This window comes from Phacochoerus africanus, chromosome 8, assembly GCF_016906955.1.
Source record: "Phacochoerus africanus isolate WHEZ1 chromosome 8, ROS_Pafr_v1, whole genome shotgun sequence".
NCBI classification, from domain to species: Eukaryota; Metazoa; Chordata; class Mammalia; order Artiodactyla; family Suidae; genus Phacochoerus; species Phacochoerus africanus.
In genome coordinates, this window is record NC_062551.1 from 36,886,630 (window position 1) to 36,905,209 (window position 18,580).

Genomic DNA, 18,580 nt, shown 5'->3' on the forward strand with positions numbered 1-18,580 from the left:
TAAAATTGATTATAGTTATGGCTGCACAACACTGTGAATATGCTAAAAACCACTGAATTCTAAACTTTAAATAGGTGAAAGGTATAATTTTAGCTCAATAAAGTTGTTCTAAAAATAAAGTGTTTGCATTCTCAAGGAAGAAAACCATTTCATTGAGGGAAGACAAAGTGTTTCCCAATGCTAACTTCTAAGAGCTTTCTGAGATGGAACATTTCTTATGGGGCATGGACCAGCATGTGGGCAATGTCTTCAACTGCTGTTGTACTGTAAACACAGAAGCCCTTTCCATGTGGTAGTTCCATGTGGTGACTTTGGATAAAATCCCAGGATACAACAGGAAGGCAATTTAGAATGTTTGGGAGGGGAAGGTGGGAAGAAAGCACTAAGTCAGTAGTTCTCTTCTCTAACACACCTCAGAGAAACCCACTGATACCTGAAGCTCACTGTAGCAGAGATAATCCCTGGGCCAGGACGTGACTATGTCTGGAAGGGGCAGCCGTGGGAAATACTGAAATGTAATTCTGCATAACCTCTTTGGAGTGCAAGTTAGCAGTATCTATGCAAATTTACAGCAAGCATACCTTTTTTTTTTTTTTTTTTTCCCCCAAGCATACCTCTTGACCCAGCACTTATACATTTTAAAGTTGTCCTAGTTGTGCTTAGGCTTGTGAAAGTTAACTGTATAATAAATAAAAAAAAAATCCAACTTCTAAAGTGAGTCCACATGCTTTCATTTTTACTGCACTTAGGCTGTGAAAATGTGTTCATTTCATTCCTGATCTTCAGTTCTATACTGATCATGTAAAAACATGCTGAGTTGTATACAAATTCACCTAAGTATAACATTTACTAAAAAAAAAAAAAAAATCAGACCCCATTTTCTTTTCTTTTTTTTAAATTTTTGATCATATATCATGGGACTAGAATAGAAGCAGCAAATACCCATGACTCTTAACAGTTAATAAGACCAAACTCAAATGCCAGATTTATCAATTCCTGGTTGTGACTCTCACGAAAGTTACTTTAGCTTTCTTTCTCTTTCTTTTCTCTTTCTTTCCTTCTTTCCTTTCTTCTTTTAATAGAGCCAGAAGCTATTTTTTTCTCTTTAATTTTTAAAAATTTTATTAGAGTATAGTTGACATACAACTATTTAGTTGTATTAGTTTCAGGAATACAGCAGAGTGAACCAGGATACACACACCTGTTTTTTTTCAGATTCTTTTCCCAGATAGGTTATTACAGAGTACTGAGTAGATTTTCCTGTGCTGTATTATCTATTTATAGTTACATATTTTATTTTATTATTTATTTTTTTAAAAAATTCTCAGAGTATAGTTGACATCCCATTTTCCACAGCTTTTTAGGTTACTCCCTTTTCAGGTAGTGAATACTTCTGAAAAACAGTATACCAACTATATATCAATAAATATTGTAAAAAAATTCTGAAAGAGCAGAGAGTCAACCACAAAAAATGCAAGTGAATTCTTTGCAGCTTTGGGGATGTTTCTCACTGTATTTCTATTCTGGGGCACATGTGCAATGCTATCTAATAGACAAAATCACCAAAGGTGTTATTAGTAACTCTTGGAAGAGGTCCTTCATAGTCATAAAAGTGATAATAATACATTAATAAGAAAATGAGGAAGGAACAGCAGCAGCACAGCCACAGAAGCCTCCATAGCTACTCCTGCCTCTGCAACAGCAGCCGCTGCATTGCTTAGTGCTTATTATATTCCTGGCATTGTTTAAGCATGTCACGTGTATTAACCCTCACAACATCCTATCATCTTCTAGATAATGAAATGTAGACACTGAGTGGTTAAGCACTTGCACCTGCTAGGAACGGCCGGAGCTTATATTCAAACATGGTAGTGTCTCTCTGGAGTCTGGGCTCTTAACCACATACTAATCTTGCTCTTTAAAAACACTGCCATTCTATACAACAGATGGAGAAGATAACCAAGAGGAGAAGACAAGAAACACTTTAGATTGTTGGATATTATTTTTTTCCTATCCAATCAGGGAGCATATTAAAGAATATTCTTCTCTCTCTCTGAAAAAAATGCACTTTTGCAAAATTTAAACCAAAGCAACATGGGCTTGACTGTGGCAAATATCGACATGATTTCAATTTATTAATATTAGTTTAGCTTATGATGCTGGGTTGATTAGTATAGTGATAGTCTAAATAGCAGCAAATTATTTCCCTACCTCATTTGTCTGATCATTGAGATGTGAAAAAATTTTCACTACCAACAAGCATTTTACTTACATAATTAATGTTTCACTGTCATTCTATAGAAATGAAATTGTATTTTTATTATTTTGCTATTTATAAATGATGACAGGTAAATTAAGAAATCATATATCCTTGGAAAGCATAAATGCTAATGTATTAACAGTAATATGAATCAAAGAGTTAACCAAATCTTTTGAAAAAGCTTATTTCTTTGCATTTCCTTCTCATTTCTCTCTTTGTACTACATCTGCAGATCTAGGTTGATGTACCAACTTATACCATCCATTCATCCATAACCCACAGGCTGTATGCTTTTTACACATGGTCATACCCCACTACCTAGCACAGCACTGGCATACAGTAAGCACTCAAGAGAGTTATTAAATAAAATAATAAATTGGAGGGTTAACGAATCTGGATACATTCATTGCCATAACGGTAAAAGTGAAAAATACCTTAAAAGGTTAAGTTAATAGACATTTTTCTCCTACTGCACTTATTTTTATCATTCAGGAAGCAGAAATAGAGCTCTTCTTTTTTCTAATCCGATGGCACTGGTTTTCTGATGAACAGTGACAGACCTGAAAAAACTCATACCTGACCAACTACAGAACATTTAAAACCAAAATAAACAAACAGGGGAGTTCCTGTTGTGGCCCAGTGGTTAACGAATCTGACTAGGAACCACGAGGTTGGGGGTTCGATCCCTGGCCTCGCTCAGTGGGTTAATGATCCGGCGTTGCCGTGAGCTGTGGTGTAGGTTGCAGACCCAGCTTGGATCCCGAATTGCTATGGCTCTGGCGTAGGCCGGCGGCTACAGCTCCAATTCGACCCCTAGCCTGGGAACCTCCATATGCCGCGGGAGCAGCCCTAGAAAAGGCAAAAAGACAAAGAAAAAAAAATAAACAAAGAAACAAAGATCAAAGAGCACTGGTTTTCTACATTTCACCATACAATACCAAACCTCAGAGATAATGGAGCATTTCTAAAAACAGGTCAGCTATCTTTAAACCCTTAGAAGACAGATTAGGTTTATTAATATTTGCATTTTTATGCACACAAACATTTATGAAAAAAACCCTGGATTCACCTTAAACAAAAATTGTTGAGAGTAAAAAGAAAATATTGAAAAGAATTTTTGTTTCGTTAATGAAATGACAATTTAAAGGAAATTTAACAGAGCAAGTAATTTTTTTTTTAACCATGACACCAAAATTACATAGAATAAAATGGGTTTAGCAGATCATTAATGGGGCAAAATTGTGTGTTTCAAAGACTAACCAATTCTTAGCTTCAGTGACACATGTTAGTAATACACATATTAAGAAATGAGCTATGGAAAAAAAGAAAATGGAGATTCTCAACTTCATACATTATACCAAAAAATTCCAAATTTATATAATATTTAAACTCAACTGATTAATAAGAATGACCGATCTAGGTATATAAAGATTTTAAATTTACTTCACCAAAAAATGGCACAAAGTTTAGGGGCAAACAAACTAGGAAAATACAGAGAATGTCTTATGTACAGCTAATACATAAAACATTCATGTAGACTGATAAGAAAAACCATAAAAACCAAGGTTAAACGGGCAAAGCAAATAAGGAGACAACTCACAGAGGACACAGAAATTACTAAGAAATATATTTTTAACGATCAGCATGTAGGTGAAAACAGGAAACAAGTTAATATCTTAATAGGTTAGCAAAATTTTACTTTTAATGGTCATGCTTATTGCAACAGAGGTTACAGGTGACACAATCACCCTGGAGACTGCTGAAAAGAGCAATAAAATCTCTGGCAGTCATGGGCTGTGTGACCTTGGATGAACTGCTAAACTCTTCTGAGTCTCAGTTACAGCAAAGAAGTTAGGAGGATTACTTAGGACAATATTTGTAAAGGGCAAAGAACAGACTATGACACATTTTAAGGCAGGGATCATTTGGGGACAACAGTCTGACAATACATACATAGAGTCTTCTCAGATTTGAGGCAGTAATTGTTTTCATATTCAGTTTTAATCATACTTTTGAAGAAGGGATCATAAACTTTTTTATACAAGTTTTCTAGCCCTAGTAATAATTCCGCTGAAAATTTTAATTTTAAGAAAGCCAGTCATTTATAAAACAAGCTAAAGGAAAAAATCTTCCTAGGTGAAGTTTTTAAAGTAATACTGTATTACATGAGCTCTCAAGATGTTTATAATGTCTGCTGCATAGAAATCCTACTTTAGGTCACTAGCAATCCCATGGATATCATGAAAAATATAGGAGTGCTCAGAAATGTCAGATGTCTTTCTGCTTGAAGTTTCCTGAAGTGTGACAGCTGGGAAATCTCTGAGCAACTACGATGTAGATACATATTTGTACACTCTGGTCTATTTATTTTAACTGATCACCACAAAAACTGTGTGCTCTACTGAGCAAGGCCTCAACTGCATTTGAATTCAACAGACTAATGAAAATCAAGACCTTGGTTTCTTATGTCCTCACACACACTGGGGAGCACTTGATCACTGTCTTTCACCAGATATCCAGGCTTGATCAGTGGCTTTTATACTTGAGGCCAATTGACAAGAAATATCATCAATTAAATCAAATGCAAATGGACTTAACTTAGTTATAAACACTGGAATTAGGAAGCAGTATATCAGAATAACCATGTTAGCATGTATTTGTTTTATTTATTTATTTTTTGTCTTTTTGCCTTTTCTAGGGCCACTCCCACGGCAAATGGAGGTTCCCAGGCTAGGGGTCTAATCGGAGCTATAGCCGCCGGCCTACGCCAGACCACAGCAACGCCAAATTCAAGCCACGTCTGCAACCTACACCACAGCTCACGGCAATGCTGGATCATTAACCCACTGAGAGAGACCAGGGATCGAACCCGCAACCTCATGGTTCCCAGTAGGATTTGTTAACCACTGAGCCGCGACGGGAACTCCAGTATGTATTTGTTTCAAAGTAAATACATTAGTATATTTTCTTATCAGTTAATCCTTATAACATAAAAATAAAGAAACTGATGATTGCAGAAATTAAGAAAATTAAAGTCACATAAGTAGTAAGTAGTGGAACGTGTTTTCAAGTCCTAAACTGTCTAAGTCCTAAGTTCGTGGCCCCCAAACTCTTGATCTTTCCACTATAATCCAAGAAAAACATAAAGAAAAGAGAAAAAGGAAGAAAAACCAGGGAAGGAAGAGGGGAGGAAAAACATATTAATGTCAAAGAAATAATCTATAACATATGGTTACAAGTTTGTTGGGTGTTAAAATCATTTAAAATAGAGTCTTGGAGTTCGTGCTATGGTGCAATGGGATTGGTGGCTTCTTTGCAGCACTAGAATGCAGGTTCGATCCCCAGCACAGTGGGTTAAAGGATCCAACACTGCTGCAGCTGCAGCACAGGTCATAATTATGGCTTGGATCTGATCCCTGGCCCTGGGAACTCACATGCATGGGGAAGCCATAAAAGAAAAAGAAAAAAAAAAGATTCTGTACTGGAAAATGAATTAAGTTCCAAACAATAACTTACTAAAGAATTTTAGGAACCCAGGAAATAAAGTTGGGAACTTCATATGTACCTAACATTTTTGCATACTTTGAAGTATTTCTATGTCTATTTATCACTTTAAAAGTCTCTGTTAATACTCCTAGGAAATTAAATAACATTCATCTTCAAAATTCTTCATGAAATTCAAAAAATTTTTCTTTCACCTGAATATTTTGGGAGTTTGTGTGCACTGGAGAGAAAGTTGTAGTTAATTAAAATTGCTCAATAATTCAAGTTTCATCAAAAAAACATACCTCTTGATGTTTATTAATAATGTTTTCAAAGTATCTAGCCTAAAAAACTTCTTCTATTCATCTATCTTAAGTTATCCAGTATGTAAAAGTTCCACTTTAATGATTTGAGATCTCACAGTAATACCTACATGAAGGTCATCACTATGAATGTCTCATGTAAAGGGTAAGGAAGGTTAGCTGCATTTTAAAAACTCACTGGTAAAAATGAATGTGAATTTTAAGAAGTCTTATTCCTTATGAGAATTCTTATATGGATGAATTCTTACTCATCCATATAAGAATACAGTAGTCCCCTCCATCCATGGTTTTACTTTCTGCACTTTCAGTTACCTGTGGTCATCACGGCCCAAAAATATTAAAGAGAAAATTCCAGAAATAAACAATGCATAAGGTTGAAAACTTGTGCCTGTGTTCTGAGTAGCATGATGAGGTTTGGCCCTGTCTGGCTCACATCTGGTATCCCCAACCATCCCAAGATCTCCAGTTATGGATATGGTCTGCTCCTGACATTTGCCATTGACACAATCAAGGCTCTATGATCCAGGATCATCAGACCTTCTTCTGACATCTCCGCAAGGTCAAGGAGCCTAACGCTAAGGCACGAGGCCTACATCATTCACCACACTTCATGTTACCATGTAGGCATTTTATCATCTCACATCATCACAAGAAGTGGGGTGAGTACAGTTCAATAAGATTTTTTTCTTGAGGGACCGCATTCACATCACTTTTAATATAGCATATTGTTACAATCATTCTATTTTATCATTAGTTATTACTCTTAATCTCTTATGGTGCCTAGTTTATAAATTAGACCTTATCATAGGTATGCATGTATAGGAAAAAACACAGTACATACAGACTTTGGTACTAGCCATGTACTCAGGCATCTGCTGGGGGGGGGGGGGTCCTGAAATATAATCTGGTGGATAAGGGTGGGGGTGGGTATTATATATCAAAAAGACAAGCTAAAGTCTAGAGGTCAGATTTTTTTTTTTTTGTCTTTTCTAGGGCCGCCCCTGCGGCATATGGAGGTTCCCAGACTAGGGGTCCAATCGGAGCTGCAGCCGCCGGCCTATACCATGACCACAGCGATGCTGCGGGATCCAAGCTGCATCTGTGACCTACACCACAGCTCAAGGCAACGCCAGATCCTTAACCCACCGAGCAAGGCCAGGGATTGAATGCGTAACCTCATGGTTCCTGGTCGGATTCATTAACCACTGAACCACGATGGGAACTCCTAGAAGTCAGATTTTTTTGTTAAAGCTAAACAATTGATATAGTTTTTTTAAAAAAAATATTGAATAATATATTAAAGTTAAATAATGGCTTTGAGGAAGTTTTAAAGTTAATGAGGTTAACTCTAGTTTAACCTCAGAAAAATTTCAAACTAAAGATCATGATTTTTCATTGACTTTTGTGTGATAAATACTTTTATAGTTATTTCTGCAAAAAAATTTGAAAAGGCACACTGCTCTCTGCAGACTTATCTCTAACATGGATAGTTTCTAAACTTCCAAATTTAAACAACAATGAAAAGATATAACTAATGATCATTTTATTCTAAGACAAGTCAAATGTATCTTAAAAATGTCTTATCTGGTTTAAAATAAATATGTTTATGATTTACTTACTTTATAGCAAACACTGATTTTCTAAAATTTTCTAAAGAAAAAAATACTGTAATGATTAACTATATTCTAAGAACACGGTGGATAGTTCTGGCCTTGGAACAGGGAACAGCGTATTGAGTCTTTCTGTTCTAACAAGGGAGTAAAAAGTCACATAGTTTTGTTGTATGATTATTCACTAAGACATACATAGAAGAAAATATTCTTATTGGATTTCACCAGACACAAACTGGTCTGTATTAGTGAAAGCCATATATTACAGAATATTTTAAAAGATTTACTGTTCTATTATTTTCATGTTAATTCAAATTAACTACCCACAAAATGCTGTTAAGCAGACATCCACCTGAGGCTCCTTTAATGAATAAATAAGACTTAGTTAATGCAGTATCTGTAATTTTAATAACATTCATGAGTGTTTGATAGCTCTTGGAGGGAAGAGGCAAGTATAAAATAGTCAAGAGCAACCAAAGGATTCAATCTTCTGAGATCTTATTCATTTTAACCAGTAAGTTTTTAACCAGATGACACATAGCTAGGTCAGAGGGCTAATTAATACGCAGCATCTCTTTTGTAGCAGGAGATAATTATGTGGTTTTGTAGTCTGCAACATACCTTTTGCATGTTCTCTACTGCGTTTTTAGAAGTGGAGCAGGCAAAACAGAAACTGACTGCTTCTTTGAAGACTCTTTTACAAAATGGTCGTGAAACAGAGATGAAGGCATGACCTGAGCTGTTTCTGTTTACTCTGGTCTTAACATAAGGAAATGTTACCTACGCTCAAAATCCATCTATATTCAATACATTTATTTTGAAATAAGGAAGATCCAATGTCTTTTTAATGATTGATACTGTTTTCAGTCTTTTTTTTTTAAAAAAAGCTCAATTTGCTTATATAGATTATGGTCAATTCTGCATTCCCATTCATTAGCCTTCTCAATTTTATCCAGAGGCTTTGCTCACACAGCATCTTTCTAGCTATATCAACCCCAGGCTGGATACACATAGCAAAAAGCACAATGAAGAAAGCTTAGCTGTCAAATCCCATATCCCAGGTACCAGTTTTCAGTCTCAGACTCACTGAAAAATTTCATCATGCTCATTTGTAATTTTCAAGTTCTTGCCCTTAAGTTAACTAGTCCTCTACCAAAATATGTTTTATTTAGCTAAGTATCAACAAGGCTTCTTTGTATTCATGCTAATGAGATGGAAATAAAATTCTAACCAGAGATAATCTTACCAACTTGGCTTGACTCTTTTGTTTTTGTTTTTTTTTTTTGTTTTTTTGTTTTTTGGTTTTTTTGCTGCACCTGCAATATGCAGAAGTTCCTGGGCCAGGAACTGAATCTATGCCACCTACGCCACAGCAGTGACACAGGCCGCTGCAGCAACGATGCCCAAATCTTAACCTGCTGCTTAACTTGAGTCTAAGAAAATTGCTTCATGTATATATATTTCTTACTTTGGAAAATCTTAAAGCAAAAGATTTTTATTTATTTATTTTTTTTGGCTTTTTGCCATTTCTTGGGCTGCTCCTATGGCATCTGGAGGTTCCCAGGCTAGGGGTCTAATCTGAGCTGTAGCCGCTGGTCTATGCCAGAGCCCCAGCAACTCGGGATCCAAGCCGCGTCTGCAACCTACACCACAGCTCAAGCAACGCCGGATCCTTAACCCACTGAGCAAGGACAGGGACCGAAACCTGCAACCTCATGGTTCCTAGTCGGATTCGTTAACCACTGAGCCCTGATGGGAACTCCAGCAAAAGATTTTTAAACCTGTGTAAATAATATCAACTCCTTATCAAAGAGCTGTCCCTTTAAAGATGAAAATTTTTCTACAGTTTCTTAAATTAACATTAAGTATATATGGAGGCTCAGAAAATACAGAAAGGAAATGGGCAAGCTGAAAACAACATTAACTTAATTTTTCTTCTTCAGTTAGCTTCTGTCTATCTTATACGTTATTTGTGTAAAACTTGTATTGGAAATATGGACTTTGAAATATTCTTCCCTAAGGGGATGTAAAAAAAGAAACCAAAGATGATTACTCTTACAGCACAAACAAATTTAGCATTTATACAATGATACCAAGAACAACAATGACAATAACAGTATTTCACACAGCAAGCAGTTCTTTTAGTGCAGGTACTGTATTCATAATGAGCCTGTTTCAAAAGGTTTGCATAGAAGAATTCTGACTGATATGATAACATTTTTGATGGAAATGCTAATAATATTTAAAACTTTAGCAGGAATGGTATAGGAAGACGCATCATGCTTTTCTGTGTTCATTAAATTAGCTTCATTTTAATGTGTCCAAAGACATTTCAGCTGAAATTTTATGAGAAGCTGAAAAACAATTCTTTAAAGAATTATGAATAATGGTCCCAGTAAGCCTCCACCTGAGTAAATTGCCTATGCACTTATTGGAAACAAGGGAATTTTGAGATAATCAATTCCTTTTGGCAAGTGGTTTACTAAAGGCTATGCTCAAGCATGACTGTAACATTAAACCAGGTGAGTTCTCTTGTGGCACAGCAGTTAAGGATCCACTGTTGTCACTGCAGTGGCTTGGGTTGGTGCTGTGGCACAGGTTCGATCCCTGGCCCGGGAACTTTCCCATGCTATGAGCGCACCCAAAGCAAACAAACAAAAAGCTTTAAAAAATCAGAACTGTATTACATTTATAAAAGAGATGCCAAGGGAGCTCCTTTCAAGGCTCAGGGGTTAATGAACCCAACTAGGATCCATGAGGATACGGAGTTGATCCCTGGCCTTGTTCAGTGGGTTAAGGATCCAGCACTGTCATGAGCTATGGTGTAGGGTGCAAATGCGGCTAGGATCCCGCATTGCTGTGGCTGTGGCTGTGGCCAGCAGCTGTAGTTCTGTTTCGATTCCTAGCCTGGGAACTTTCATATGCCAAGAGTGTGGCCCTAAAAAGCAAGGGGAAAAAAAAAAAAAAAGAGGGAGAGAGTCAAAGTTCTCATAGCCTTCTGCTAGCAACCTATCCAGTAAACAGAATGGAACCCCCAAATGATCATAATGGTACCCACACCTATTTGACTTTCTTCCCAGAAACTGTCCATCATCATGCAGTGAAAAAGACACATTAATGTCCTTTAACATGTTAAGACACTTCCTCAAGACCTCTTAACAGCATGAACTACCACCCAAATCCAAGAAAAATGTCAACAGATACAGACTTATTTCTAAAGACTTGATAACAAGAGAAGAAAGGTTCCCGAATCTTTTTCACCTACCAAGGAGTTTTGCAATGATATAAAGGGCTTGTCCCCAAAGAAACAGTTTTCCATCACGGCCACAGTTGCTAGGAAATCGCTTCTGACTACCAGGATTTCTTTTTTCATATTCTACAAAATCGGCTGGCACATAGTAGTACTTTGGTATGACAGGATAACCTGTGGATTTAAAAATAAATATTTAAAATATATCAAATCATTGTCCTCTCCAAATTTTCCCTTTGAGAAACTGCAAAGCAGAAAGAGAAAAAGGTTATCTAATAGAAAATTAGAAATTCTGACTCTTTTCAGAAATTCCCAATGAAAAATGTGGAAAAAGCCTCTGCACTTTAAAACTAATGTGACAGCATATGTTATGTTAGCCAACGTGTACATAATCTCCTTTAATATTTAATTTTAATACCTTTAAATGAATCAATATACAGTGTGCAAATATTTAGAGCCATAGAAGACGCTCTCTGTAATAGGATTAGTCTGTGAAAGTTTTACAAATGAGATACTGTATAATCTCAAGTGAAGAATTATAACCCCAAGCCACTGCTTAGAGCAAAGAAATCCTCATTTCAAACATTAAGCCCATTATCTCCTCTTGATATCATTGAAGAGGAAAAAAATCCATCTTCCCCCTGTGACCAACCCATGTAAAAATATTTCTTGGTAGAAACTAATAATTACTTTAAGACTAGAATCTTTGTGGATGATATAAAGGGGGAAATCAACATTCTAACAGAATACTACAGAAGACGTCTTGCGATATCAGTCTACAGCAAACTTGGGCTGTAAGTAATAAGACTTAGTTTAACTTTTCTAATAAAATTATACAGACTCCCCTAAAATTTGCTTTATTCTTCAGGCAGCAATCATGATAGTTGCATCCAAAATAGTAAAAAGGCCTACGATACACAGAGCACAGTTTGAACATCAATCTTTCAACATGGTTAAGCCTAAAGTCTGATATGTGAACTATCACCTCAATGTATCAAGGATCTACCACTGAATACGAAAAGGTCTGATGCAAGGGGTTTTAAATATATTCATTATGACATTCGTTACATTATTTCTCACACTGGACAAGTGGTTATTCGGAAAATGAGGACAATAATAACTGCTTTTAAACATGAGCATTTATTTGGATTTCAAGGTTTAACCATAAATATTTGCTACACTGACATTACATGTATTTTAAAAGGTGAGCACATACTACAAAGTATCTACTCTAAGATACTTGCAGAGCACTCTACAGAAGATCACCGACTTCTTATGAGACAGGAATGGGGCCTGGTGCCGTGACTGCCGGTTTGTGCATCGTGTCCGTAAGATTTTTTTTCATCAACACACCCACCATAAATTTTAACTTTCAGATAAATATGTCTTCAAAGCTGTTCACTCATGACAATATTTTATCAGTTTACTAACACTTCCAAACACCAAAGATCTCTGGAACTTCTCCTTTGGAATTCCTTTGAGAATCTGTTTTCTAGTTACACAGAAAAATCAGTGACATTCCTTTATGATCCCAACTGGTGTTGCACGAAAACCAACATGTTACTCATAAGCCTGCGCCTTTTGACCATTTCTAAAATAATAAATCCATCCTCAGAGGATGACATTTTAGAACTATGGGGAACATTCAAAGTAATGTGTAGAAAGCCCTGGAAACACCTCCAAAGAAGAGGATAGAAAGTTCACGGCAATGGTATCACCTTTGGGCTAGGGCAGAGCCTCCTTAAGTGGCCCAGGGAAGTGGGCAACACTTAACAAAGTGTTATTTCTGGTGACCTGGATAAAAATCAGTCACTTTATATTACTGTCACACTATATATGGTGAAGGAGTTTCACAGCAGGCAACAAATGAAGACTCTCTGCCCATATGGCAAACTCCTGTGTAGTTACTATAGCCATGACCACCTAAACTTCATCTCCATCGTCCAGCCCAAGGAACTCCTTTTATAAAAGCAAATGAATTATAACCACTTAATAGATTATTCTAATTCCTGAGGCTCCATTCATTTTTTGCAATATAACATAAATTGTTCTCCTTAAAAAGGAATCATTTATACATTTCAAAGGAACATTAGGGAATAGTGATATAAAACATGTCTTGAAAAAGCATTCCAACTATACCTTCTGTGGTCTGGTGAAGTACCGGAGTCAGAAGATCTTGATACTCTTTCACTTGCTTGGGATTGCCTCTAAAAACACCTAAAATGTAAAAGAGAAAATCCAATAGCGGAGTTCCTATTGTGGCGCCGCAGAAACAAATCCGACCAGTACCCATGAGGATGCAGATTCAACCCATAAGGCCTCACTTAGTGGGTCGGGGATCCAGCGTTGATGTGAGCCGTGGTGTGGGCTGCAGACATGGCTCGGATCTCGTGTTGCTGTGGCTGTGGCACAGGCTGGCAGGTATAGCTCTGATTTGATCCCTAGCCTGAGAACTTCCATGTGCTTGCAGGTGTGGCCCAAATAGGAAAAAAAAATTTCAATAGCATCTAAGATCAATAAGCACCACATAAATTATACCTTAGAAAAAAAGATTAGCCCAATTGTAATTATTTTGGTAATTTTCTATATAAATAATAACAATAAAATTGAGAAAAGGTAATGCAAATAAATGCATATGATATTTTTTCAGGGTATCGATTTTAGAAGGTCACATTAGCATCTAGAATTAAAAACTGAATTTTAACTGAAAGTTCTCTATTCTTATCTGTAAGTGTGAGACACATCCACAATGTCACAAATTATAGTATTCATGATTTCTATTCATAAAAATTCTTGTAAATATGAAAATATATTTGCAACATTTAAATGCTTCAAAGTATTTTTTTTAATTCCTTTTTTTTTTTTTTCCCCAGGGCCGCACCCACAGCATGTGGAGGTTACCAGGCTAGGGGTCAAATCGGAGCTACACCTGCCGGTTTATGCCACAGCCACAGCAACGCAGGATCCAGGCCATATCTGGGACCTACCCCACAGCTCACAGCAACACTGGATCCTTAACCTACTTAGTGAGGCCAGGGATTGAACACGCAACCTCATGGTTTCAGTCAGATTTGTTTCCACTGCGCCACCAACGGAACTCCTATTTTTTAAAATTCTTTAAATGATTTAACATTAACTCAGGAAGCAGAAGAGCATATAAAAATTCAGAACAGTATATAAAATGCAGAGTAGTTAACATCAGTAAGTACAGTCTATTTTGCTAGCTGAAAGGTGTCATATTTTATTTCTGCTCCTCTTTAAACTACTTACATCCTGCAGTTTAAATTTCAGGAGAAAAGCTCACTTACCATCAATCATCATGTAAAGGAAAAATATGGGAAATTCACATTCAATGCCATCAAATAGCTAAAACAGAAAATAAAATATTAAAAATTGTACCAACAATTATTTAGAAGAATTACATTAATTAGAACATATATCATTAGCATATACATACATAAAAATTTATTTATTGTAATAACAAAATTGGACTGATTTTATGTATGGCTTTATTGTTTTTTAAAAAATTTTTCTCAGAATTCTTATTATTCAAAAGCTCATTCATATAATTCACCACATAGTAGTGATTTATTCAATAAATATTTACTAAGTACTTAGTAATGCCTGGCATCAGCTACAGGGGTCTATGAAAACAAAAAGAGAGAGAACCTGCCCTAGTGGGGAGAAAGCCGTGTAAATAAACAACTGCAGTGTATTACAAAAATGTGTGTAGATCAAGGACATGAAACATCTCATTTGCCCAGGGGTGGGGTCAGGAAAAATTTATATGAAATATGCTTTAACTAGTGCTTGGTGGATTTCTCTGTGGAGATGATAAGCTAAGGGAACTCCACACAGAGAAAACAACAGTACACTAAAGAGATGCACTAAAGGATAAAGTTTGTTAAAGAAACTACCGGCAATTCAGTATTTCTGAAACAAGCAAGAAATATACAGTGAAAGGTGAAGTGGACCAAGACAGCCAGGAAGGGGAAGTCATGCTAAGAGATTAAAAACTGATCAGCCAGTGATAGGGAACCACTGGTGGACAGTGAATAGGATCAGATTTACTTGCTGGATGAACAGCTGGCAATACTGAAGTTTTAGGGCAAGAAATAAGGAGACCAAGTGGAAGGCTGCTGGGTAACAATCCAAAGAGAAAGGATGTCACCCTAAACTGATGATTCTCAACTTGAGCATTACTGGCATTTTGGGCCAAATAATTCTTTGTTGTGGGGGCTGTCCTAGGCATTGCAGGACATTTAGTAGCATCCCTGGCTTCTACCTTTCAGATGTCAGTAACACCTATCAAGTTCTGACATCAAAAAATGTCTGCAGAGGAAGTTCCTATCGTGGTGCAGTGGTTAACGAATCCGACTAGGAACCATGAGGTTGTGGGTTTGATCCCTGGCCTTGCTCAGGGGGTTAAGGATACAGCGTTGCCGTGAGCTGTGGTGTAGGCTGGTGGCTACAGCTCTGATTCAACCCCTAGCCTGGGAACCTCCATATGCCATGGGTGCGGCCCTAGAAAAAGACGAAAAAGACAAAAAAAAAAAAAAGTCTGCAGATATTGTCAAACATTCTCTGGGGAGCAAAATCCTTCTTAATTGTGGATCACTAGCCTAAACCAAGAACAGAGAGGAAGGGATAGACTCTTAAGATGTAAAGGTGGCTAAATCTGCCAGCTTTGGTGAGTAACAAAGAAGGGTGAGTGAGAGGGAAGAGCCTGGAATGAACCTCGGGTTTGGTGTTTGGCAGGAGAGTGGGAGCTGTATACAGGCAGAGGGTAGGCCTCCTAGGGAGGATGTCCAAAGGGCAGCTGACACATGGCAGGGCACACAGGGGGAGAAGGACGAGTTAGGACAGAGATCTGGGATTAACAGTGATTGCCAGTTACGACTGCGTGGATAGCATAAAAGAGAACAGGGCTGGGGATGGATTCCAGCAGATAGCAAAGTATAAGGGAGGCCGAAGAAGAAATACCTGCGAAGAGAAAGACAGTGAGAGAGAGAGAGAAGTAAGTAGAGAATTAGGAAGAGAATAAGGTCACGGAAAATAGAGAACTGCCCAAGATAGAGGACTTGGTTAGGACACACAAATGCCAATGAGAGTTTCAGTGAAATAAGGTCAGAAAAAAAGCATCCACAATGAGCCAGTGACATAAACTGACTGAAGCCAACACAGCTACTAGGAAGCGTTGGGGAGAGAAGCCAGATTATAAGGTAAAGGAATAAGTAGGAGGAAAACAAGGAGCCACACCTAGAACTCACCACGCTTTTCAGAAGTGTGACAACAAAGAGAGAGGCAATGGAAGGCAGACAGCAAGGGGTTTGAGTTTTTATTTTTAATGATTTTCAATCTACCCCATTAAAGCAAAGTCTTCAGCAATGTGGATGGATGTTTACCTTTTCACGGGAGGGTGTTAGTTTTCCGGGCAGGTTAAAAACAGCTAGAATAAACCTAGATGTAGGGTATGTATCTGTATTTGAAATGTAAAATACTTTAAAACTAAATATTTAGAGGATTATATTTCAAAGGGAAGTGTCTAAGTACTATAGAAAAATCACTCACCCAATGAATCAGCATGGCTCAATATGAGCAAATGGGCCTCAATGGTAGAAAGAGCTAATACTTACTGAGCGCTAACTATGTGCCAAGCACCATTCTAAGCTTATATATATATATATGTGTGTGTGTGTGTGTGTGTGTGTGTGTGTGTGTATAAACTTATTTAATCCTCATCAAACCTTCGATAATAGTAGATACTAACATTATTTTATCAATAAAGAATTACACATAAAGAGGTTAATCAACTTGCCCACAGCCAGACAGTTGTAAGTGGCAGAACCAGAATTCAAACCCAAGAAGTCTGCCTCCTGAATCCATGCTTTAGACCATTCTATCGTGTTATCTGAAACATTACTTGATACCTTAATTTCAGCTGGTTTGTAGTAGCGTCTATTGGGATCTTCCAATGATGTTCTATACCCATCTCTCAAGAAACGCTTAAATCCGTATTTTCCTTTTAATTTTCTAATCACTTTATCAAGTGTCTGGTTAAAGAGAACTTCATCATCCAAGGCAAATGCAGGATAACTGATGCAAGGGAGCAGGGCAGCATCTGTGTTCTGGGGGCAGTAAGAAAAAGAAGAGAATGTAAGTGCCTGTGGTGATATGGTCAATGCGGCCCAAGGAGAATCGCAGAGATGAAAAGCCACTAAGGTAATCTAACCGACAGTGAGACTGCTGTGCTCTAAGGGATAGGTAGATGTTTATATGGCAGGGTTTAGTAAGGGAGATAAAACTTTATTCAATAATGAGTATTTTCAGAAGTTCCTGTTGTGGCTCAGTAGTAGCGAACCCGATTAGCATCCATGAGGATGTGGGTTTGATCCCTGGCCTTGTTCAGTGGGTTAAAGGATCCAGCGTTGCTGTGAGCTGTGGTGTAGGTCGCAGACACAGCTTGGATTTGGTGTTGCTGTGGGACAGGCCAGCAGCTATAGCTCGGGTTCAACCCCTAGTCCGGGAACTTTCATTAGCCATGGGTGCAGCCCTAAAAAAACAAAAACAAAAAATTTTTCAAGATTCAATCAATACTGGACTCAAACTTAATACATTGTTTAAAGCATTGTGTAAAAATTTAACACCAATAATTAGTCATTACAACTAACTGTCATAGCAATTTGATTATAACAGTGAAAAACAGAAAATAACCTAAATATCCAACAATTAGCTGAGTAAATTAGCAGCCATTAAAATTTATACTGTAGAAATGTTTACTGATATGGAAACATGTCCATTCACAGAACTAGGTTATCAAAAATATGAATAATGTCCTTGCAGTTTTGTAAAATAAAAATATGTGGGAACATATAAACCCAAATACTGTTACCCTAAGATTATAACTAAATGATGGAATTCTTAGTGGGTATTATTATCATTTGCTTATTTGTGGGTTCTATTTTTCTTTTACATAAACTTGTATTACTTCTATAAATAGTTATTTTAGAACAATTAAATTATTCCATTTTGGGTGTTTTCTAAGTAGAGCCCCAAATAAGCCCTAGAAAAATTTGCATTAGGTACTATATAGGCATGTAAGAGTTTATGAGACAAAGGAAAAAGGTGGATCAAATGAGTGAAAAGAAAGAAAGCAATTTTATTCAAAAGAAATTTACATAATATTTTCTACATTTATATATACAATATTCCATGACCAAAAAAAAAAAATCGTTTTGGTATAATGTTGTTACTCTCCCACAAAAGAAAAAAAAAAATCTAGTTCTCTACTGCATGACTAGAACTCAAAGGACAAATCAGCTTTCTCTATAGCTCTGCTCACCTCCTGAACAAGACCACCATGGGCAAGAGGAGTTCTCTCCTCTAACCTCTCTGACAACCTTCTTGGAAAAGGGAACAAAACTGCATAGCAATCATCAACAACAGCTCATAATTTATTAATTTATTATAAAAATATCTCACATGAGATCTTGATTCTCTGGGTAAAAGTGAGCACAAAGTCTGCCGGTTGCGATTGTGGGCATCGAGATCCACAAATATAACTGACCAGGAACAGCCCTGGAATCAGAGAGAGAAAAACATTTACTAGATTGACAGAGAACTTTTAGAACATCGGGCATTTTTGTTGAAATAA

At 36.9% G+C, this 18,580-nt stretch overlaps 1 protein-coding gene across 5 annotated transcripts in view; it reads right to left on the bottom strand.

The window, feature by feature from the left end:
- Positions 1 to 18,580, bottom strand: part of PHKB (phosphorylase kinase regulatory subunit beta) — a 201,029-nt gene that overhangs the window by 86,484 nt on the left and 95,965 nt on the right. For all 5 annotated transcript variants that reach the window (XM_047789954.1, XM_047789952.1, XM_047789950.1 and 2 more), the window contains 5 exons: positions 18,409 to 18,504; positions 16,857 to 17,054; positions 14,235 to 14,292; positions 13,066 to 13,143; positions 10,942 to 11,100 (listed from right to left, as the gene is read on the bottom strand). In XM_047789954.1, the coding sequence (XP_047645910.1) occupies positions 10,942 to 11,100; positions 13,066 to 13,143; positions 14,235 to 14,292; positions 16,857 to 17,054; positions 18,409 to 18,504 (589 nt within the window). The remainder of the gene's footprint in view (positions 1 to 10,941; positions 11,101 to 13,065; positions 13,144 to 14,234; positions 14,293 to 16,856; positions 17,055 to 18,408; positions 18,505 to 18,580) is intronic.